This window comes from Erythrolamprus reginae, chromosome 2, assembly GCF_031021105.1.
Source record: "Erythrolamprus reginae isolate rEryReg1 chromosome 2, rEryReg1.hap1, whole genome shotgun sequence".
NCBI classification, from domain to species: domain Eukaryota; kingdom Metazoa; phylum Chordata; class Lepidosauria; order Squamata; family Dipsadidae; genus Erythrolamprus; species Erythrolamprus reginae.
This window is the reverse complement of record NC_091951.1, coordinates 165,971,593-165,994,834: the sequence shown is the minus strand read 5'-3', so window position 1 is coordinate 165,994,834 and position 23,242 is coordinate 165,971,593. Positions and strand designations below refer to the sequence as shown.

At 39.8% G+C, this 23,242-nt stretch overlaps 1 protein-coding gene across 2 annotated transcripts in view; it reads right to left on the bottom strand.

Moving 5' to 3' along the window:
* Nucleotides 1-688: 688 nt before the first annotated feature.
* Nucleotides 689-23,242, bottom strand: part of LOC139161316 (cholesterol transporter ABCA5-like) — a 95,027-nt gene continuing 72,473 nt past the window's right edge. For both annotated transcript variants that reach the window (XM_070740279.1, XM_070740280.1), the window contains 6 exons: nucleotides 16,194-16,313; nucleotides 15,932-16,081; nucleotides 5,601-5,680; nucleotides 4,638-4,693; nucleotides 4,137-4,281; nucleotides 689-1,877 (listed from right to left, as the gene is read on the bottom strand). In XM_070740279.1, the coding sequence (XP_070596380.1) occupies nucleotides 4,177-4,281; nucleotides 4,638-4,693; nucleotides 5,601-5,680; nucleotides 15,932-16,081; nucleotides 16,194-16,313 (511 nt within the window). In that variant the 3' untranslated portion in view covers nucleotides 689-1,877; nucleotides 4,137-4,176. The remainder of the gene's footprint in view (nucleotides 1,878-4,136; nucleotides 4,282-4,637; nucleotides 4,694-5,600; nucleotides 5,681-15,931; nucleotides 16,082-16,193; nucleotides 16,314-23,242) is intronic.

Sequence of the window (23,242 nt, the reverse complement as noted above, 5' to 3'; positions counted from 1 at the left end):
GGTGAACGAGCCAGATATGGCCACGGAGGTCAGGGATCTCCGGCTCAACCTTCCTCTTCAGGGCAGTACTCGCGGGGAGAAGAGGCCCCATGAGGAGAACGTTGGGGGTGCTGCTCGCGGAGGGCAGAAACCCCTAAAGGATGAAAACCTGTGAAGACATAAAAAACAACATTAAAAAGGCAATACATTCATTATTATATTTATTACAAAAATAATTCATTAAATTAACATTTCCTAAACCTACTCCCTCAGGAGTAAAAAAACTCATAGTCCCTATCGTAGGCTGAGTTTTTTTAAACTGAGGTACTGGGGCAGCAAGGGGGCGGTACTTACTTAATATGTTAATTATATTAATTTAAAACTCAGTCCCTACCAATAAGACTTGAGCTAAATCCCATGCTGGACTCTCCTTCCAGAGGCATGGGAGAAAATACAGCAGCACTACTTTATGCTGTGCTCAGAAAGCAGGAAAAAACAATTTGGCATTACCAACTGCAATGTTTTGGCAATTTTCAAGGATAGTTCCATGTAAAGTGCAGTGTAGTGTCACAGTCAAGACTACCTGTAAAATAAGTCATGGAGAATGTGTAGTGGTGAAACTCAAAACAGTCTACCTGCAGCAGAAGGAAGATTCAGTGAAATGTTTCAATGCTTATACTACTATACAAATAAATTATTCATATTCTTATATCGGAACAATAAACAGAACATTTTAGAATGCTTTATTACAAGCAACAAAGTTCCAGCAAGGCACTTTAACATAATAGCAGCAACAATACTACAGTACTTTACCACTTATAGATATGAGTGTCTAATATGTTATTCTAACTATTAGGATTTTGTACAACAAACTGAATATGTTTTAAAATCAGAACAATTTTGACATTCACATAGAAGTAATTGGGATATAAATAAAACTGAATATGAAAGATGAGGGCAAGGGCTACAAATTCTCTGAAAAGTATGTTTTGTGCTACCATGCAAAGGAGGTTTTTGAAGCAGGTCTAACCATCCCTTGTGCCAATGTTAATGAACGGAAAAGACCTTGTGAAGATCTGAGGGAAGCAAAGGATTATCTTCAGTGCTTGTGTTACATTTAAGAAATACAGTGGTGCGTCTCTGGAAAATTGGGAACAAGGGGGGGTAGATTGTTATTTCCCTCTTGCAGTAAAATTAAGAATGCTTAGAATGAGGGACCATCAAGATAATGGATAATCCCTTTCCTGTGGAAAATACAAAGTGACTGGCTCAGAAGACAGAAAAACTGCTATGAACAGCCTTAATGCTTAATAATCCTAGCTTTAGAAGTACTGTACAAACTCCTGGGCTAAAATGTTCATCTGCAGCCATCATTGTGGCAAGGCTCCAAGTTGTGTATTAAACAATCTTTTCCATCTGTGAGAAAAAAACTGTTTGGGTGGTGCCTGGAATGAGTCCTTTGACAGCGATGGAACAAAGAGTGCAACTTTGATACCCATTCTGAGGAAAGAGCATGAGTCTCTCATGCTCAAGCATGAGTCAAAACATGCCAGAAATTATGAACTAAGTCAAACAGGAATGAAACCACGTGATACATAAATTAATTTCTTCAAGTCTACTGGAATACAAGACTACAAACAAAGTGGCTACTGCTCAACTAATTAAAAAATAGAGGTGCTGCATTGACTTGCCCACACCTCAGAAAAAAAACTATTGAGTTCAATGTTGGGAAGTCTCTTGAAAGCCAAATAAATCCTGTCTTCTGATAGGAAATGCAGAAATCTCCAACCACTTTTTGACTGAGCAAATATAGCAGTGAACAGTCCCAGGAAGAAGGAAGGTTGTCAATCCCAATGTCAAGTTTCCAAGGGATGAAACCCAACTTAATTCTTCAATGCCTGAAAAGGACAAAGGGATACAAGAATGAAGGGATAGGATCAGATCAATGTGAATTGAATTAAAAATTGCTCTAGCAACCACCATGATACATCAAAGCTACAGGTTAGATTGAGAATTTTAAAAACTTGATGGCAAAACATTTAGGAATTGCAGCAGCAATTAAGCAATTAAGTCCCCTAATCACCTTTGTTGCTCTTTTCTGCAGTTTCCAGTCTCAACATCTTTTTTACATTGTAGTGATCAAAATTGGATGCAGTATTCCAAGTGTGGTCTTACCTAGGCATTATAAAGTGGCATTAACACTTTGTGTGATCTTGATTCTATCCTTGTTTAGGCAGCCTAGAACTGTGTTGGGGTTTTTGGCAGCTGCAGCATATTGCTGGCTCTCATTTAATATCTAGGACTCCAAGATCCCTCTCACAATCACCATTATTAAGCAAGGTACCACATATACTGTACCTGTGCATTTTGTTTTTCTTGCCTAAATGTAGAATCTTACTTTTTCACTACTGAATTTTATTTTGTTAGATAGCACCTAATGTTCAAATCTGTCAGGATCCTTCTGTGTCTTAAGCCCACCTTCCATAGCGTTGGTTATTCCTGCTAGTTTGGTGTCATTTGCAAATTTGATGAGTTACCCATCTATTCCCTTGTCCAAATACTGTATTTTTCAGAGTATAAGACGCACCGGAGTATAAGACACAACTTACTTTTAGGGGAGGAAAATAAGGGGAAGAAGTCTATCTACCAGGTATTCATCTGGCTAGCATCCTTAATCTGTTCAGCTTCAGTACATTATTTTATCATCTGGTTAGGGCTGAAAAAGCCTTTTTCAGAGGGAGTGGGAATGAAAACAAGCCTGCAAAGACTTAGGGCAGGAAAAAAACGGCTTTGGAAGGAGTATGAAGCTGGCAAGATCATTAGCACTTCGTTAGGGCTGGAAAAATAAGCTTTGAAAAAGCTATGTTCAGAGTATAAGACACACCCAAATTTATAGCCTCTTTTAGGGAGGAAAAAGGTATAACTTATATTCCAAAAAATACGGTAACTGATGAATATATTGAAGAATACTGGGCCTAAAACAGAACCTTGGGATAACCCCTGCATAACTCCCTCCACATAAATGCAGTACCATTGAGGACTACACATTGAGTGCGGTTGATCAGCCAGTTATGAATCCATCTGATAGTGATGCTGTATATGGCCGGCCGAAACAGGGACTCCAGGAAGGACGTCTCCGTGATGTCAAAGCTCCGCCCCTAGAATTCCCTATTGGGATTCCCCACCTCCGTTTGAGCCTCCCGACCGGCCGAAAGCTCCACAGCTCTTCTGAGAAGGTGACAGCTGGGCGGCGGCCCTTCTCAGCGTTCTCCTGAACATGAACTTTTGCCGAGAAGCGCCCCTGTTTCAGAAGGTGACAGCCAGGCGGCGGTGCTTCTCGGTGTTCACCTGAACCTGAACTTTTCAGATTCGGGAGAGTGATGAGAAGCGCCTGGGCGGCAGTGCCCAGCAGAGCACCGTTTTTGCAGGGGGGTTTTGGGGGGGGGGGCTTGCACGCATTAATTGGTTTTCCATTGTTTCCTATGGGAAAAATTGATTTGTCTTACGAACTTTTCATCTTACGAACCTCCTCCCGGAACCAATTAAGTTCGTTAGACAAGGTATCACTGTATATAGTTCAGTGGTTCTGAGATCACATAGCTGTAATTTTGCAAAAGATATTGATCTTACACTTGCATCCCAGTCCTATTGTGTATATTATTAATATATTCACTATTTACAGAGTAAATACTGAAGATCAATTAGAATATTTCATATTCAAAGGAAATTTTTTATTCAAATTCTACTAAAGTTTAACCATACAGACCATTCTCAGCATTCTAGTTAATAAAAAGTTATTTTGAAAGTAAGATTCTAAAATAAAATATGCATCATAGTTTTATAATCAGATTTTTCAGAATTTTCCACCAATAATATGGAAATTAGTTAGATCATGGGTGATAAAAATTCAGAATATCATGTTCTACAACAGAAGCATATATATTGACTAATTATAAGAAACGTTTACCAACGACAAACACTGGTGGTACTGTATGTAAGATAAATAAAGAGAATAGTGTCAATTTTGCATTTTTAGATGTTGAGAATCAATATTATTTGTACTCCTAATTACTAGTAATCATTTTCTAATACATAATAAATGAACACTCTGGGAGACTAAAGTAATTTCAAATAATAAAAATAATCCTTTAAAAAACCTGAAGAATGTTGAAGGTGAAGTCTGCACCATGGAATATATCAGAAAATAACTCTTTCTCCTTGAGTTCGTTCCCACCAAAGCATGCTATTTAATGTTCCAAAACTCTCTTCTTCTTCTTGCTCTTTGGCAAGTTCCACAAAAACCTACAAATAATACAATCATTTTAATACAACAAATTATCTAAAATCGTTGATCAAAGCCATAGTAGATGGTAGAGGTCAGTATTAGTGATAATGACATATAGAAAATTTTGACTTGGGATGTAAAGCAAGAATATGATATAAAATAATGAACTTGTGACTATAATTCATATCTGGTGCAGAGATGAGAGTCAAGTTTACTTATGAATTAAGTGAGTAAAATCAGAAATTCAGAAACTATGGATGAGTGAGTGTCGTTTCAATTATTGTTGGTTTTAAACAGAATTAGAAAATGTATGTATATAAGCATTAGTAAGTATAATACAGTACAATTATTTGGAAAGGTCTGTCTGAGTTACCTGTTCAAGGGTTGCTTGAGAAAAGCTGTACTCTTCAATATTAAAGGCATGTTTTGCTGTTTAAAAAAAATAAAAACTGTTAATTGTCATTGAAAGATAGGTATCAAAATATTTGATATTAAGATACTTTACAAAAAACCCAATTCCATCTGATGCCAAAACCATTGAACAGCTACATCATTCCAAAAGCCCAAGCACATGATGATTTACAAAACTACTAAAATTATATCTGCATTGAGACCTAATCAACTTTTATGTGCACTCTTAGTTAATCTGTTGGAATGCTTTTCTCAGTGGAAGTGATTTCTATTAATAGAAGAAACTACATGTTTGGATGTTTTTTCCTCTTCAAAGTCTTATTTGTGATTTTGAAAAGGGGGAGAGAATCAGCAGTAGTGTATTAGTGTGGAACTGGTTTTCATTCATGGATGTACTTAGTCAAACATTGTTTACAGGTTAAAAAAAAAGAATGTTCTCTTCTCAAAACACACACCTCTGTAACAGTTCTATTATTCAACTAACTTCTCTACACAACCTGAAAGCCAGTCAGAAGGCTGGAAATTAGGATATGCAGTCTTTTGAATTTAATCACCATAATGTGACTAGGAACATGAACACACATCTGCCTGCAATATATTAAAAATAACTGGATCAGCTGGTTGCTCTGTGCAGCTGCTGCACAATCCTGCAGATACAATTGCTTCAGTGTATTGCAGATATGTTCTTCAATACACTGTATGTATGTATATGTTCATGCTTCCAAACACTTTATGAGACTGAATCGAAAATAGTTAAAACTTCATTCATTACAATAGCTTGATATATATTAAATGTATCTGACTGAACAGAAATGGATGAAATCATGACATGAGATTGTAAAATGAGGAGGATAGATTATTAAGAACATGAAAAGATTAACAGACAGACATTTTAAGATTATCAATTCACTTAGTATTCTGTTACCTTCCTCAAGTTTGGAAAAAGACAGGGCAAGTGAGTGGACATCTTCCTTTGGGATTTTGTATGATGAAATTGAGCTAAAACTGCAACAAATAAAAGAAAGGAAGTATATTCTAAAACAAGTAGTTTGAGTAATAATAGTTTAAGTATTTTAATGCAATGTCATCCGATATTTCCTCAGACACCAAGATTGTACAGGAAGGTCAATGATGTCAAAATGATAGAGGCAACCAACAAGTGAAACCCTGCCCTCTTTTAATATGCACTGTAAATTGTACACATACAAAAACTGTCATTCAGTCATGCTCACCATTTTGAGAATATTGACCTTGCTTAAGGACATTACTGATAAATACAATTGTTTCCTTTGCTTTATCCATTTATGAATAATACTTATTGGATACATTTACTGAGATATAGTATAAGTCAGAAAGACTTCTGATTACAGAATTCCATACTGTACATTCATAACATTAGCCAAACCAGTAAATAAACGTTAATCACAGAGACAAACTAAACATGTTTAGAAACAATGCACTCTGATACAATTGAGCATATACACTGCATAAAACCAGAATTAATGTAAAATTGCCAAGATTAATTAGTAGGATGGAAGACAAACTAACAGCCATATAAAAAAAGCTTTTCTATTCAGTAGTGGGTTCTAAAACCTGTTGCTACTGATTTGTATGTGCTTGTATGCGCACATGATGCATACACATAAGTGTCCCAGCAGTGAAGTGCTTCCAAAATTTTTACTACCACACTGTGGGCGAGGCTTATGCAGGACACCCTGCATTTTCTTTCAACATCTTTCAGTGCAAATTGGGTGCTTTGGGGTGCAGCTCCATTTTTGCTACCCCATTGGGTCCCCCCCCCCTGTCTGGGCAGCAGCCCACCCGAGTCCCAGGCAGGTGGGTGGAGTCTCCCGCCTCTGCCGCTACCAGTTCACCGAACCAGGAGCAAGCCTTTGCTGTTTCAACTCCTTTGAAAGGCCAATAAACTTTAAGAGAGAAAAAGAGATAGGGAGAGCTGATTACAGAATTGCAAGGCCAGGATCCTGAAAGAAGTCAGACTACAATTCTGGAGGGAGAAACTATAGGATGGTTTGGTGCAAAGGAAATAAGGAGTAAAAAGGATTCCAGGGGAAAATAAGATAGATATTAATAAATTTGTGACCAGAGAGCTCCAAATATAAGTACCAATGATTTTAGTACTGGGTGTTGGTTCAAATAAGTAGAGCCTTTTGGTACAGCAGAACATGAGAAAAGTGGAAATGATTCAGATAATTGGGAATGGAACTATGCTAGACAAAGATCTGAGACACAATGAGGAACATCTGCCAAAAGACTTGCAGTAATGTAAGAGTATCAAAAAATATCACCATAGCAAAGAGTATCAAAAAACACCATAGCAAGCACTAACAAAACTATTCTCTAATGATGCTCAGGAACCATAATTAAATATTCAGTGGTTGAGACTGTCAAATAGTGCCATCAGGTCCAAAAACAACTGGCAATAACAATAAAATGTTAAGAATTTAGCACTGAAATATCATTCAGTATTTGACAAAGTGTTTTCTTAGTTGAGTTCCTGGCTGAAATCCTGATAGTTATGGATTGGAAATGTCATTAGAAGACAATAAAGAATCAATTATGGGAGGATACTCTCAGAAACCTCAGATCAGAAAAAGGAAACAGAAACCGAGTCCAGTAATCTGAAGGAAAAAAAAGAAACCAAGGAAGAATTCTCCAATAAAGGGCAAAGAAGAACATGTTTTAAAGTTTGAAAAACTACTTGTGTTTAAAGAAAAGTTCAGCAAGACAGAAAACAGGTTAGAATAAGAGGCAGAAAATCAGATACATGTACAAGAAAAAGGATTGAGGAAGGAGACCAACAGAGTTCGAGGTGCAAATTGTTTGTAGAACATTGTGGACATGACAACATACAAGAGATACATACTGGGCAACAGCGGGGCGAAGGCGTTAGCCCACTGGGGCGAAGAGTACCCTCCTGATCGGAGACAAAAGCATCTGTTCCTGCACCTTGAAGCATGGTGGGCTTGAAGCTACAGTGCACCATGTAAAGAAAAGGAAGCAAGCGATTGCTACAGACTACAACCGAAACTCCACATTTGATTTTCACAGGATCGTGGATACAGGTGAGAAGGAGACTCGACCATAGGGAAGAGGAAACTAAGGTGCTCAGAGAAGACAAGGTTGAGCAGAGAAGACAAAGTTGAGCAGAGAGACATGGACAAAACTTCGCGGAGAAATACAAAAGAGAAGAAAGCCAAACAGGATTACTATGGTAGATTTGGAATAGTACTTTCCTTTTTTGCCAGATCATTTCTTACTGGTGTTTGAAAATCGAGCACAGGACAATAGTCTAGACATCGGAGTAAACAATAATATGGCTTTGTTGGTGGATGACTTTGCAGTCTTGGAAAGGAAGAATTCTATTGCCGTGCATGAGAAGCAGTACCCCGATTGTAGAACCCGAAGAGATTGTGACTTCAAAAAAAGAAAAACAAATTGGACAACTGACGCTTGTATAATATCTATTGGTATCATTATGAAAAGAACTATTACTACTCTCCCCTACTTTTTAGATTATAAGAGTATACCCTTTCTCTCCTAAGGGTTCCATCCTAGATAAATATTCCCCTTTTTTCCTTTTCTTCTCATAGTAAGGAATAATAACAAATTTATCTAGGGTATATATATTAAATAGCACTTATTAGTAGTATTGAATGTGTAATTCTATAATAGATTTTATAATTAATGAACTAAAATTGAACTAAAACTGTATATTATAAACTTATTAAGCAATTAACAATTCTTATTAATTGAAGTGTATAGATTATTGATTTGTACTGATTGAAATTTATAAATTATACACTGATTATATATTGGACACAATTATATTTAGAGTGTTTAGACCACACAGATAGATTAGTAAAATATTGAAAGACCATTTAAGTAACATGTAAAAATATTTATAATACTATATACAAATTAATATTTATATTTTATATTATTTATTGTATTACTTATAGTTGTATTTATATATCTATATATTTATAAGCATACAAAAAATTCAGATAATAGTCTTTACCTAATATATTTTTGAGAACTATATCAAGAACATATTGAATGAACTTTAGCGATAAATTAACATAACAAAATATAAAGAAATCACATGGTAATCTGGAATGGGATTTATAGAATCTTAGAACAATTCTTGATACTAAAAGAGATGACAAGTAGCTTAAACATGTCTACAAGGGGCAGAAAGAAACTAGTACCAGTCACAAGTTACTACAGGTCTACCTTCACCAGCTACCCAAAGACAAATAGATAAAATGCTAACAACCGAGAAGGGAACATCCATGATACAAAATATGAATAGTACAGTACATTAAATATTGTTCAGGAAACTAAGCTCAAACTATAAAAATGATTACACAGAGAGTTAAAATCAGATAAAATAAATACCAAAATGGAGACAATACAGGCTGCCAATAAAAAAAAAAAGAGCAATGAATAAATATTTGGGGGGGGGGAGAGAGAAACTGAATAGAATGAAAAAAAAATTGAGAAGGTGGATCAAAAAATGATGGAATCCAATAAGGAAATAGAAACTTCGCTAATCCATTTAGAGATGAATAGTCCTCTTACTTCGTGAAGTTCCAGAATATTTCTGAGAATAAGGAAGAAGATTTGGGAGAAGTAATGGCAGGGTTGGTGGCAGAGATCTTACAGTAAAGCAAAAATGAATTCATAAATGAAAGACGAGGTCTTTAAAATACAAACTAATCATGGTAGGCGCCACCACCTGCCATTTAGTTTGCCAGAAGAAAGACTAGAGACAACATATATGCAGCCACACGAGGGGGGGGGCTTCGACATACAAGGAGAGAGAGATAAATATTTTGAAACAAGTCCCAAGAAGGATGAGGGAACTCAGGAGAGATTACAGAACCCTGACAACCATACTAAATACAAAAAAATATCTTGTTCAGATGGATCATCCCAGAGGAGATGATAATTAGTCTGGAAGGAAGGAAAGTAAAGGTGGATACCTTGGAGAGGGCGCAAGAAATATATGACCAACTTGTTGGCATAGAGGAAGAAATGGAAAGTGGGGGAAAACTGTAGTTGACAAGTCGAGAGGAAGGATAGGAGATAGAAGACGATGACAAGAGTGTGGAAATCAAAGAGACTGAAGAGTTAAATACAAGTAGAAAGGGTTAAAACAAGAATGCAAAGGGCAGCTGAAGCACCCAAATAAATAACTAGAAAAAGATTAAATTAAAACTAATGGGAAATGCAAAAGGAAACCAAACTCATATTAAATAATGCACAAAAAGAAGGAAATATTTTTGAAACTGGTCAAACAAAAAGTAGAAATAATCTGTAAACAAACAAAAAAAATATTCAGAATATCAAAAACTAGAACAGCTATATGAATCATTGGGGGTAGGAGAGAAAGGTGTAGTAATAATGTATAAAAGGAGATTAAGTCCAAAGAAATAAAGGTGGACCCTATATGGAGATATATAATGGTAGAGGTAGAATTAGGATGAGAAAATGAACATATATATACCCAATAGAAAAACAAAAAAAGTTGTATCAACAGATACATGAGAAATTACTATCAATTAATTATAAAAATATATAATTATATGTGTGTGTGTGTGTGTATATATATATATATATATATATATAATATTATAAAAATAATAATTATATACCATTACAATGGTATAATCGATCCCAAGAAAGATTACACAGCCAGGGGAAAAAAAGGGGGGGGAAACACATTACCAGATTCCATTAGTGCTATGATAGAAGAACTAAATTTGATAGATATGTGGCAGCTATTACATCCTAGAAGCAAACAATATACATTTCACTCAATTTCATATCAATCCTTCTCTGGAATAAATATGGTCTGAACAAACCAAAAAATGTGCAAAAACAGGTTTTTTTAAATCAGTCGCAAATATATGGGCAGACCATAATCCCTTAATAGTAGTATGGAGAGGAAGGGAGAGAGGAACAAGGAGATGGATGTTAAACACAAAATTATTGCAAGAAGAAGAGTATATAAGTACAATAACCAAGGAAATACATTTATTTATGAATGAGAAGAAGCAACCAATGACTATACAAAAGGTATGGGATACACTAAAAGCATACACAAGGGGAATAACAATTGCCTATATGGCAAATAAAAATAAAAATAAATGGCAAGATTACAACAAAAAGTTAAAAGATATTAAGCAGTTGGAATACAAGTTACAAAAAGAACCAAAATATGACAATATATATAAATTACTAATGGAAGACAAACATAATGTAGATTTAATAGAACAGGAATATATTAAAGACATTAGATTAGTTAAACGAACATTTTTTTGAAACAGCAAATAAGCCTAGTAGATGGCTGGCTTATAAAATTAAAAAGAAAAAAAGATAATAGAGCAATACATCAATTAGTAGATATAACAAGAAAAGTACAACATTCAGAGGAAAAATAAAAGAAATAGCCACAGAATACTATAGGGAATGGTATATAGACAGGACCCAATAAATATAGGTAAAATAACCAATTACTTAAAGGAAGTAAATATGCCAAAGAGAGAGGATATTGATAAGGAAATGTTAAATAGGGAGATTACATTACAAGAAATTCAAAATGCATTAAAGAAACAATATAACAAATCACCAGGGAAATTTTATTTAAAAATGGGTAATGTACTCAAGAATATTTTACTAGAATATCTAACAATGCACTTACAGGCGCCAGGATACCAAATACGTGGAGGGAGACATATAAATTTACGATCATGAAAGAAGATGCCGAGGAAAACCAAATTCAAAACTACAGGCCAATTTCGTTGTTGAATGCCGATTACAAAATCTTTATGACAATCATGGCAGAAAGAATTTTTAAAAATTAAATAAAATTATTAATTTGGATCAAAATGGATTCTTACCAATGTGGCAGATAAAAAACTGTTGTGGTTGGCTCTGGCCCAGCTTCTGCCCCAAGGAATGTGGAGGTGGATGCAGGGGAAACATCAACATGTCATAGGCCTGTTTTATTGCTGACAGAGTCAGGGAGTGAAGTTTCCTCGGAAGACGAAGAAGGTGGGGGTGACTTGGAAGAGGGGAGTTTGGCAGACAGCTCAGGAGGAGATCAATCATCCTTATCATTCCTGGATTCTGAACAACAATTTATGACACATCCACGCATGCGTAGAGTGATGCATAGGAGACAACAACTGAAGGATTATTACAGGAGATAAATGAGGCCACTTGTGGTTGGGTGGGGCTGTTGTAATTAGTGCTACAGACAAAAAAGCAGCCTGCTGTTTTAGCCTCATGGCAGTTTATCTGATTCATAGTTTCATCAAGATCGTGGTTTTTGCTGTTCAAGATTGTGTGTGGACTTTCTGGACTTTAGAATTGGACTCAATTTCCCAGTTATTGGGTGAGAATTTGGATTGCATTTAACCTGTACTTTGTGTGTACCAGAAAATCTCTTTGACATTTAAAAAGGGAGCTGTTTCTGTTTTTCTGTTGATAAAGACCTTTGGGTTTTCCTTCTATCATGTGGTGTGTGTCTTTCTGGACTAATTACCCTGTAATTATGGGCGGTTGAGACATGCCGGCAGAACAAAAAACAATACAAGAATCGTTTTAAATATATTGGAATATTACAAAGCGCATAACAATAGCATTTAGACTTATACAGTAATCCCTCATTTTTCGCCGGGAATATGTTCCAAGACCACCCGTGAAAAATGAATTTCCATGAAGTAGAGGAAAGATAGTTTTTTTATACATTTAACGAGTATTTGGACTTTTAAAACCCACCCTTTGCATTAAACAGTCATTCTATGTTTCTCAGCTGGAACTACATGTGATATCCTACCAGTTTCTTTAATAGAGTACAATAGTACTGTAGAAAATGGTATGAATTTTTAATGGATTTAAAATGTTCAATGGATTTAAACCCCCTTTGAAAACCCATGAAGTAGCGAATCCGCAAAAGATGAACCATGAAGTAGTGAGGGATTACTGTATACCGCTTCATAGTGCTTTTACAGCCCTCTCTAAGTAGTTTTGCAGAATTAGCTTATTGCCCCCAACAATCTGGGTCCTTGGTCTTCGTGACTGGAAACTCTATTATAAAGCAGCATCCCCGATGTGGATTAAGGAGTGGATAAATTTATCAAACAAAAGATTATTGGTATTGGAGGGCTACGATCTCCAGATGGGCTGGCGTGCTTATTTATGGAACAATGGAACTAAATTACATTCAAATTTCAATCAGCATCTAATTAGAAATACTCTTATAAAAATATGGTATGAAATCAAAAAGTAAAATTATTTGAAAATTCCTAGAATAGGTGTTTAAAATTATACACGCAGGCTGTCGGCGGACTTGTTGCTTCTGCCTGCCAAGAGAGCCGGGCGTGGGCAGCAGCCAAGAAAAGTCGGAGCCGGTCCGGTGCAGCAGGAAAGGGACGGAGAAGGCTCACTGGCAGCCCTTGCCCATTGCCGCGCCTTCGCTTCCCCCCCTCCCCCGCTGGATCCGGCAGCGTGCTGAGGGGAATTGCCGCGGACTGGAAAAACCGCCACCCTTCGCCGGGAGTGCCGTTCGTGGCTCTCTCAGGCGAGGACTGAAGGGAGGGTCCGTGCGCGGCCGGCTAGGTGGCGATGCCAAGGCGGCCTGGGGGTTTTTGGGGCTGTTTTTTCCCCCTTTCGGCGGCTTTGGGAAGAACCTTGCCGGGTGATGCGGCGCTGAAGGCAACGCCGCTCTGAGGAAACGGGGCTCTCTCGCGTGGCTCTCCGGTGTGTGTGCGCGCGCGCGGTTCTCCCGCTCCTGTGTGTCGCCGGCTCTGCGCGCTTTCAGCGGGGGCTGCCCTGCGCTTCTTTTTGCTGCCCGAACGTCAGGAGTTCCCTCCGGCTCAGCGGGGGGGTTTTTTGTTTTGAAGAGGGGAGAGGCCGTGGGGCGGATGGGCAGTCAAAAAGGGCGGGTGAAGGAGGGTGCAGCGGCGAGGTGAAGGCAAGGGGCGCACGGCCGACCGGCTCCAAGGCGAGCGGCTGGAGCTGCGCCCTCCTTCGCCCGCCTCCTTTCCGGCAGCTCCCCGCGCGCCCCTCGCCTTCGCTCGCCGCGGCGCCACCGCCTCTTCCCCTGCCGAGGCTCAGCTGCAAGCGGCCAGCGAGGCCGACCGGCTCCGAGGCGAGTGGCCGGAGCTGCGCCCTCCTTCGCCCGCCGGGCGAGGCTAAGGCGAGGGGCGCGCGGCTGCAGCGAGGAGCCGAAGATCCGGGTTTCCCCTTTCCGTGGGCGGCGGGGAAGACCCAGGGAAGGTTCCTTCGGCCGCCTAGCAGCAAGGAGCCGAAGATCGCTGCCCACGGAAAGGGGAAACCCGGATCTTCGGCTCCTCGCTGCTGCTGCGCTGCCGAGCAGATCAGCTGCTAGGCGGCCGCTCGAGAGCAAGAGGGGGAGAGATAGAGAAACAGAGAGAAGGAAAGAAAGAGATGAGAGAGGGAGGAAGAGAGTGTGAGAGAGGAAGAAGCAACATAGAGAAAGAGAGAGAGAAAGAAAGATGAGAAAGGAAGGAAGAGAGTGACGTCATCGGGTGGGAAAAATCGCGATATAGCGTTTCGCGAAGATCGAGATCGCGAAAATCGAGGGATCTCTGTATATTCAATATTGGAAGAACAATCAAACCCCACTGGAAAATGTACTAATGGGCAAAATTTATAGGTGTGCCAAAATAAGAAAATGTCCCAAGTCTTTACAAGAAAGAGAAGAACTAGGAGACTGTACACTCTGTAGTTCAGAGTGGTGGATGATGCTAATAACAAAACAAGGGGGTAAACTGGGGAGAAGTCATGATTTGAAAAATGAATGACAGCTTGAAACAAAGCTTGCTTTGTCTCTCACAGAGGATGCACCTGGTTGGAAGAAGCTCTTTCCAGGTGCTTTTCTGGCATATTGGCAGCCACCTGAAGGACACCAGGTCAAGAAACTGACAAGAGACTGAAGGATATTGAAAGTCTTTCTGAAGCTTACTTATTCTCTGTCCCATCATAGCCTAAACAAAATTAAGACTAAGCTATTTGGATTTCAAATTTACAAAAACAAATATTCATTTTTATCATCACATTTAGAAACAGCCCATCTCCAAGTTGCAGTTGCGATGAAACTTTCTATAAACCTTTTCAAAGTAAATAGACAATCAAAAAGTTAACAAGAAATCTGAAGATGTAATTTGAGACCTAACCATCAAAATACTACAAAAGGAGCTTAGAACGTAGATACTTAAGCAAAAAGCATTGCAAATAGGAAACTGAAGAGTCACAGACAATGAGGAATGGAACTGCAAAAGGAGCCCTCTTAATCCTGTGGTACAGGTACATACAGATGCCAGCCATTATTTTAGCCTTAGTGAAAAGACTGGGTAAAAGAATGAGAAATTTAAAAACTACAATGAAATCCTATCAATAAGATTATCCTGTAATATTAAACCTGCACATAAAAATTCTAAAACAAATAAATATATTTGTATAATATTATACAGATGTCAACATTTATTATTAAGATTCTATTAGATATAATTTTCTATTGTATATACTAAAAATTACAATAAATACTCAATCTGGATTATATGAAAGACATTTTGTCTTTGGAGAAAAAATGCTCTTTAATTTTAAAAACATACTATTCTTCCTTTGGACACAAAACCAGTTTGTTTCAGGGCCATATTGTCAACAGACCATGTTTCAGCTGGATCATGCATGGTCCATACATTAATATACATATCCAGAATTCCTAAATATTCTATCTTTAGAGATGGAATATTTTGCACATACATACAATATATATCATAATTGTTGCGCAGTCAGTATTGTGTAACTTGGTGTTAAGTTACTGTCATCTTTTAATAGGAAAAGGATCTATTTTAAAATTACTATTAAGCATCCAATTGTTTTTTAACAAAAAACAATTGTCCATAGAATAAATTTCATTTCATACATTAACTGTTGAATCAGAACTAGAAGCTGGGGCCTTTCAAATTGCATCTCTATTATTATTATTTAATTGATTGAAACTTAGAAATCAAGATTTTACCTAGCTGACACAGATCAGATTAGCCAGTGAGAAGGCCCTAGAATAAATCAAGCACTACTATAATCAGGCATGCTCCATCCATTATTCTCTTTAATCCTAATGCCTCAGTGGAATGAAACAGCTCTAGTATGAGAAAGAATTGATTAATAGCCATTTGACTTGTAACAACAGCCTTTTACCTTTCCTGGGGTCTTCCATTGGGAAAGATATGCAAAACTGCCCTCTGGAGCTGTTCCTTCATCTGTAAATCTGGAACTTCTTTGAATTTCATTTCTAAGAAATATCCTTTGCCAAATTTAGTCTTGAGGTGTTGAACTGTACCAATGCACCTATCAGATGTTCGGGGCAGGAAGGAAGCAGGAAAAAATAGATTTGATATTAAAATCCTTAAATTGGTGTTAATTATAAATTTAGCTTTATTTTGTCCCCAAATGAAGATACCTCAATTTTCCAGACACCAAAATAGCCACTCGATCACACACAGCTTCTGCTTCTTCCATGTAATGAGTAGTCAGAATAGCTGCTCTCTTTTTACTTTTAAAGGCTGCTCGGATGGCTTTCCTATCAAACAAAATAGATACTCAGAAAAAATTAGTCTTGCTAAGCCAACTCTTCTTTATATCAGTCTAATACAACGCCCAATCTGATTAGCGTAAAAAAATCTACTAAACCCGCAGCTAAAGAAGAACAAGTGGGAACTAAATCTGGATAAAATGAAACTTCTGCTGTTAAGAAAATAAAATAATAAGGTTCCATCTATTTTAGATAACATTGCTCATCCCTTGAAAGTGTAAGTTTAAAGTCTGGAAATGCTCTTTGCTCTTCAACTCTTCCAATATAAATAAATGATGGCTATGGCATGGAGTATTATTTATTAATTTGGTTTCTATGTTCCTTCATTCCAAAAAGCTCTGAGCAGCTTTCAGGAAATAAAAAAAAGAACTAAAGCCAATTTAAAAAGAAAACATTTAACAATTAAACATAACCAAGTAATTATGTCACAATTCAGAGATAGAACTCACTTTGTTAGGTGCAAGCAATCCTAGCTACATGTGAAGGATTCAAGCTAATTATCATATTGTACCCAATAATGGGTTTTCAAACTGTCTACTGGCTCACAAGCGCAGAGGTGTCCCGGGTGGGTGGGAGGAGTCTCACAGAACAAGGCTATTCCACCACTGATTGTACCTATACAACAGGGGTGTCCAACTCGATTTCATTGAAAACCGTCTCAGGATTATGTTTGACCTCAGGGGGCTGGAGTGGGTGTAGCCAGGGTGGGTGTGGCCAGCTCAACGTCACTCATGTCAGAGATGTCTGTGGTGGACCGAATGCTCTGCCAGAGAAAACGGGGTCCCAAGGTCCATTTTCACTGGCAGAGTCACCACAGGCCAGTCCTCCACAGTTTCCAGTATGGCTCTGTGGACCAGATCTAAGCATCACAGGCCTTGAGTTTGATACCCTGCTATCCAAGAATCTCTCCTGACTCTTAAGGGAAACCGTCCCCCGTCTCAAGGCTCAATCTCTGTTCTGGCTGGTAGTTTCCCAATACGCCTCTCCAAGAAACTCTAATAAAAAGGTTTTTTATGACTCTTCAGAAGATTAATTGGGAGCTTTCCCCCAAACAGGGAGTTCCACAACAGTTCCACAAGGGAGAGGGGACTATTTATTTAGAAATTTAAAATTGTTTGCACATGATGACTCAAGGTGGCATACAGAAATATAAAAACTGTCATTGAGAAAACTTGATAATGGGGTCTCTGCTGATAATATTATCAGCACAAAGATATTCAGAAAGCCTTCTCTGACTGTATCAGGCAGGTAAATTAAACCTGGCAGCTTCAGAGAAATTTAGGCCATGAGCCAAGTGGGTCCTTAAAGATAATAGCTAGCACCTTGAATTGCACTTCAAAGCTAATCAAGAGATAATGCACTTCCCATAATTGAAGCATTAGATGGCCAGGTCAGGATGCACCATAATTCCTGGGTTGATATATATTTATATTATTAGTTATTTCTTCTACTTTTTGCTAGAACTTTGCTAATTAAAGAGGCAAGCTGAAGATTTCAGTTTATAGAAAATGGAATGAGGAACGGAATGAAGATATTGTATTTTAAGAGATAGTGATAAGGTTTTAATAAAGCCATTTTTGGACTTTTTGTGAGAAAATAGTCATAAAGAACCGAATTTTTATTTTGGAATTTATTAGAATTATACAAAATTATAGAATTAATATAGACTAATTTTAGAGTGAGAGTTACATGTATTTTTATTTATATATGTACCAAAGAAAGTTGAAAGCCTTTTTTTCTTTTTCTTGCATATTTTTCTTGCTTTTTTGTCTTTATTTTTTTTCTTCCTTTTAGTTTACTTTTAATGCTTTCAAAATTTAATAAAATTTTATTTTTTAAAAGGTGAATACATCCGCATCTCATGCTGATTATCCTGACTAGTTGCATAGTCAGCCAAATGTTTAGACTTGATTTGTCATTTTATCCACACATCAAGCCCTTCCTAAGGACCTGGGATAGGTAGATCTTGGCTGATAGTGTTAGGGATATCAGACGTAGGATGTAAGTTGTTCTAAGTAAAGCTGCCTTTTGCAACTAACTGGTCGTGATTTTGTCAATGCTGATCTAGCTGTTTTGGAATTGCACCCAAGGCACCTATTACTATTGATTCTACCTTTGCTTTCTTTGCTTTAATTTCTAACTGAAGATCTTTGCATTTTGTGATTTTTGCCAGTTCTTTTGTTCTGCTGCAACTTCTACTATCAAGCCTTTTTTCATCGCAACAACTGTTACATCTGGGGTACTTTGTGATGAGTGCTTGCCTTTTTGAATTATAAAGTCCCAGAGCACTTTAGCTTCTTCATTTTCCATTACTTTGTCTATTTTGCAGTCTCACCAGTTCTCTCTTGCAGGCAAAGGTACTACTTACAGATATTTCAATGCACCATAATTGCTATTTTGTCATGCCATTGTTTGTAGACAATGTGTGCAATATTCTTGCAACAGCTAATTTGATGATCCACTGTTTCTTCAATTTATTTGCAGAGATGACATTTGCAATCTGTTGCTGTCTTCTCAATATTTTATCCCACTTATTCTCAATTATGAGATGTACTCTTAACTCCCAGACCTAAGTTATTGCTTTTAAAAAGCAATCTACTAAATTTTATCCTTCAACTTGAGCCTGAACTATAGCCATTAAAAAGAACTCATTGAATGAGGTAACATGAGCCCATCTAACATTAGTGTCCCTAGCCATCTTTTGCTTTTTGAAAACTTATTACTGAGCCTAAAATAGCTGATGGGTATAATATTCTTAGGCTGCAATACTTTTCAGGGGGGAAATATAGCAGCTCCCTTTAAATAAATGCTGCCTTGTGATCCTTTAAAAACCATGATCCAGCATGAATCCATGAAATTGAATGAAGTCCTCTGCAATCTAAGATTCCCCAAAATTATTAAGCTGGACAGTAAGATAAAAATGATTAAGGAGGCAAATGGTAACTGGGAAAGGGGAGCCAGGATGGTAGCAGCATTTGAATAAATGGAAGTTATACCAAAAATCGTGAAATTTGTGGATTATTCTTGTACAACCTCTGCAGCAATAAGTCCTACACTGTATTGTATGTCATAATAAAAATGTTATTTTTCCAGACTTCCCAGCTGAAAATGAAGAAAAAGATGCTTCTGTTTTAAATGTTGCTGATGTTGCCATTTTTTATTTCAGGGTTAGAGAACAGATTCTCTTCGAGTAGTGAATCCACCAGATCATCTATGTAGAATGAAGAAAAGCTCCCTTTATCACCTGTCAGAGATTTATTTCATTTCATTTCATTTCATTTATTGGATTTATATGCCGCCCCTCTCCGAAAACTCGGGGCGGCTAACAACAGTCATAAACAATATACAGTAAAAATCCAATACTAAAAACTAACTTAAAACCCCCTAATGTATAAAACCAACATACGTACAAACATACCATACATACAGTTGTATCAGCCTAGGGGGAGAAGAGGTCTTAATTCCCCCATGCCTGGCGGCAGAGGTGGGTTTTGAGTAGCTTACGAAAGGCAAGGAGGGTAGGGGCAATTCTAATCTCTGGGGGGAGTTGGTTCCAGAGGGCCGGGGCCGCCACAGAGAAGGCTCTTCTCCTGGGTCCCGCCAAGTGGCATTGTTTCGTTGACGGGACCCGGAGAAGACCCACTCTGTGGGACCTAACTGGCCGCTGGGATTCGTGCGGCAGAAGGCGGTTCCTGAGATAGTCTGGTCCGGTGCCATGAAGGGCTTTATAGGTCATAACCAACACTTTGAATTCTGACCGGAAACTGATCGGCAACCAATGCAGACTGCGGAGTGTTGGTGTAACATGGGCATATTTGGGAAAGCCCATGATTGCTCTCGCAGCTGCATTCTGCACGATCTGAAGTTTCCGAACATTTTTCAAAGGTAGCCCCATGTAGAGAGCGTTACAGTAGTCGAGCCTCGAGGTGATAAGGGCATGAGTGACTGTGAGCAGTGACTCCCGGTCCAAATAGGGTCGCAACTGATGCACCAGGCGAACCTGGGCAAACGCCCCCCTCGCCACAGCTGAAAGATGTTTCTCTAATGTGAGCTGTGGATCGAGGAGGACGCCCAAGTTGCGAACCCTCTCTGAGGGGGTCAATGTTTCTCCCCCCAGGGTGATGGACGGACAGATGGAATTGTCCTTGGGAGGCAAGACCCACAGCCACTCCGTCTTGTCTGGATTGAGTTTGAGTTTGTTGACACCCATCCAGGCCCCAACAGCCTCCAGGCACCGGCACATCACTTCCGCTGCTTCGTTGACTGGACATGGGGTGGAGATGTATAACTGGGTATCATCGGCATATTGATGATACCTCACCCCATGCCCTTGGATGATCTCACCCAGCGGTTTCATGTAGATGTTAAATAGCAGGGGGGAGAGGACCGACCCCTGAGGCACCCCACAAGGGAGAAACCTAGAGGTCGACCTCTGACCCCCCACTAACACCGACTGCGACCGACCGGAGAGGTAGGAGGAGAACCACTGGAGAACAGTGCCTCCCACTCCCAACCCCTCCAGCCGGCGCAGAAGGATACCATGGTCGATGGTATCGAAAGCCGCTGAGAGGTCAAGAAGCACCAGGACAGAGGACAAGCCCCTGTCCCGGGCCCGCCAGAGATCATCCATCAACGCGACCAAAGCAGTTTCCGTGCTGTATCCGGGCCTGAAACCCGACTGCTGGGGACCTAGATAATCGGCTTCTTCCAAGGACCGCTGGAGCTGGAGTGCCACCACCTTCTCGACAACCTTCCCCATGAAGGGAAGGTTGGAGACTGGACGGTAGTTATTGAGTACGGCTGGGTCCAGGGAAGGCTTCTTGAGGAGGGGGCGCACGAGCGCTTCTTTATAGAGTGTTGGAAAGACTCCCCTCCCCAAGGAAGCGTTGGTAATCTCCTGGGCCCAGCTCCGTGTCACCTCTCGGCTGGACGAAACCAACCAAGAGGGACACGGATCCAGTGAACAGGTGGCAGAACTCACAGCTCCAATGGCCTTGTCCACTTCATCAGGTGTCACCAAGTCAAACTCCTCCCAGACAGATGGACAAAGACGTTTAGCCCCAGTCACCTCGACTGACTCGTTGTCAGTCGACTCTGTTTTACAATTGGAGTCGAGATCGGCCCGGATCCGAGCGATTTTATCAGCGAAAAACGTGTTAAAGTCCTCGGCACTACTCTGTAAGGGCTCCCCAACTCCCCCCTGATTAAGAAGGGAGCGGGTCACCCTAAACAGAGCGGCCGGGCGGGATTCCGCTGATGCAATCAAGGCGGAATGATACGCGCATCTTGCCGCCTTGAGCGCCACTTTGTAAGTCTTAATAAAAGCTCTTACAAGTGTTCGATCGGATTCGGACTTACTCTTCCTCCATCGCTTCTCTAGACGTCTCTTCTGGCGCTTCAACTCCCGGAGCTCCTCGTTGAACCATGGAGCTCTACGGGGTCTAGCGCCACGGAGAGGTCGCAACGGCGCAATACGGTCAAGGGCCTCCGCTGCCGCCTTGTTCCAGGCCTCAGCCAGAGACTCTGCCGGACTGCGGACGAGTGTATCTGGAAGAACCCCAAGCGCCTTCTGAAAGCCTTCTGGATCCATCAGGCGTCTGGGGCGGAACATCTTAATTGGTTCCGCCTCCCTGCGGGGGAGGATTGGAGCCAGGAAGTCAAGCCGCAGTAGAAAATGATCTGACCATGACAAAGGCAACACTTCTAAGCCCCTTAGTCTCAGACCATTACTCAGTTGCTCAGAGAGGAATACCATGTCGGGTGAGTGCCCCCCCTCATGAGTCGGACCCTGAACTACTTGGGTCAGGTCCATGGCTGTCATGGTGGCCATGAACTCCTGTGCCAATCCAGAGGATTCGCCGAGCGACGGCAGGTTGAGGTCTCCCAAGACAATAAGTCTAGGGAACCCCACCGCCAGCCCGGCTACCTCCTCGAGCAGCACAGGCAGGGCTTGTGCCACGCAGCTGGGAGGCAGGTACGTGAGAAACAAGCCCACCTGAACCCCTAAGTCCAACTTCACCAGGAGGGACTCACAACCCGCAATCTCTGGAGCAACGAGTCTACGCAGGCAAAGGCTCTCCCTGGCTATAATAGCCACTCCTCCCCCCCTTCCCCGGGGTCGAGGTTGATGCCATATCTGAAACCCGGCTGGGCAAATTTCAGAGAGAGGAACTCCTCCCTCTGGGCCCAGCCAGGTTTCAGTTACACATGCCAGGTCGGCCTCCTCATCCAGGATCAAATCCCGGATGAGGAGAGCTTTATTTACCACCGACCTGGCATTGAGTAGCAGCAACCTGAGCCCAGGGCCAGATTTACACTCATCACCAGTATTCTGGGTTGAGCTCACGGAGCCGGAACAAGGGATCGTTATTAAGCAACGATCCCTCCTTATATTCTGTTGTCTTCCCTGATCAGAATTTGGGTGCCACCCAGTCAATCTGGCACTACTGCATTCTCTCTCCATTCCTTCTTTTTAAAAAATGAAATATAATGTGTGAGTGAAGTAAAGCCATCCCTGGCAGCACTCTTGCAGAATTACTAGCACAGTCAGTTTCACTTGCAATTAATTTTATACCTTCAAAGAGCAAACAGAAACCTTGAAGAAAGCAAGGAGTTGACACAAACCTTAAGTAAGAGAAGTTTCTATCACTGTATATTGTTCATGGCTAACATCTTTGAAAATGTTTTGAAATGCAAAGTCTTCATAAGTTCTGTTAGACCAGATGTCTACATAAAGGCATATGGGGAGAGAACAGAAAGAACCTTTTTTCTGCTTCTTGGGATCGCAACTTTCTAATATGTTTGTTTTTGTTTTTATTATGAGCATTGTCTTTTTGCCAAATTTGTTGTGCCTAAGTTATTTTTTTTACTAAGAGTAAAATGCCTTTTAAAGGCTACATAGATGATCTTTTGTGAAC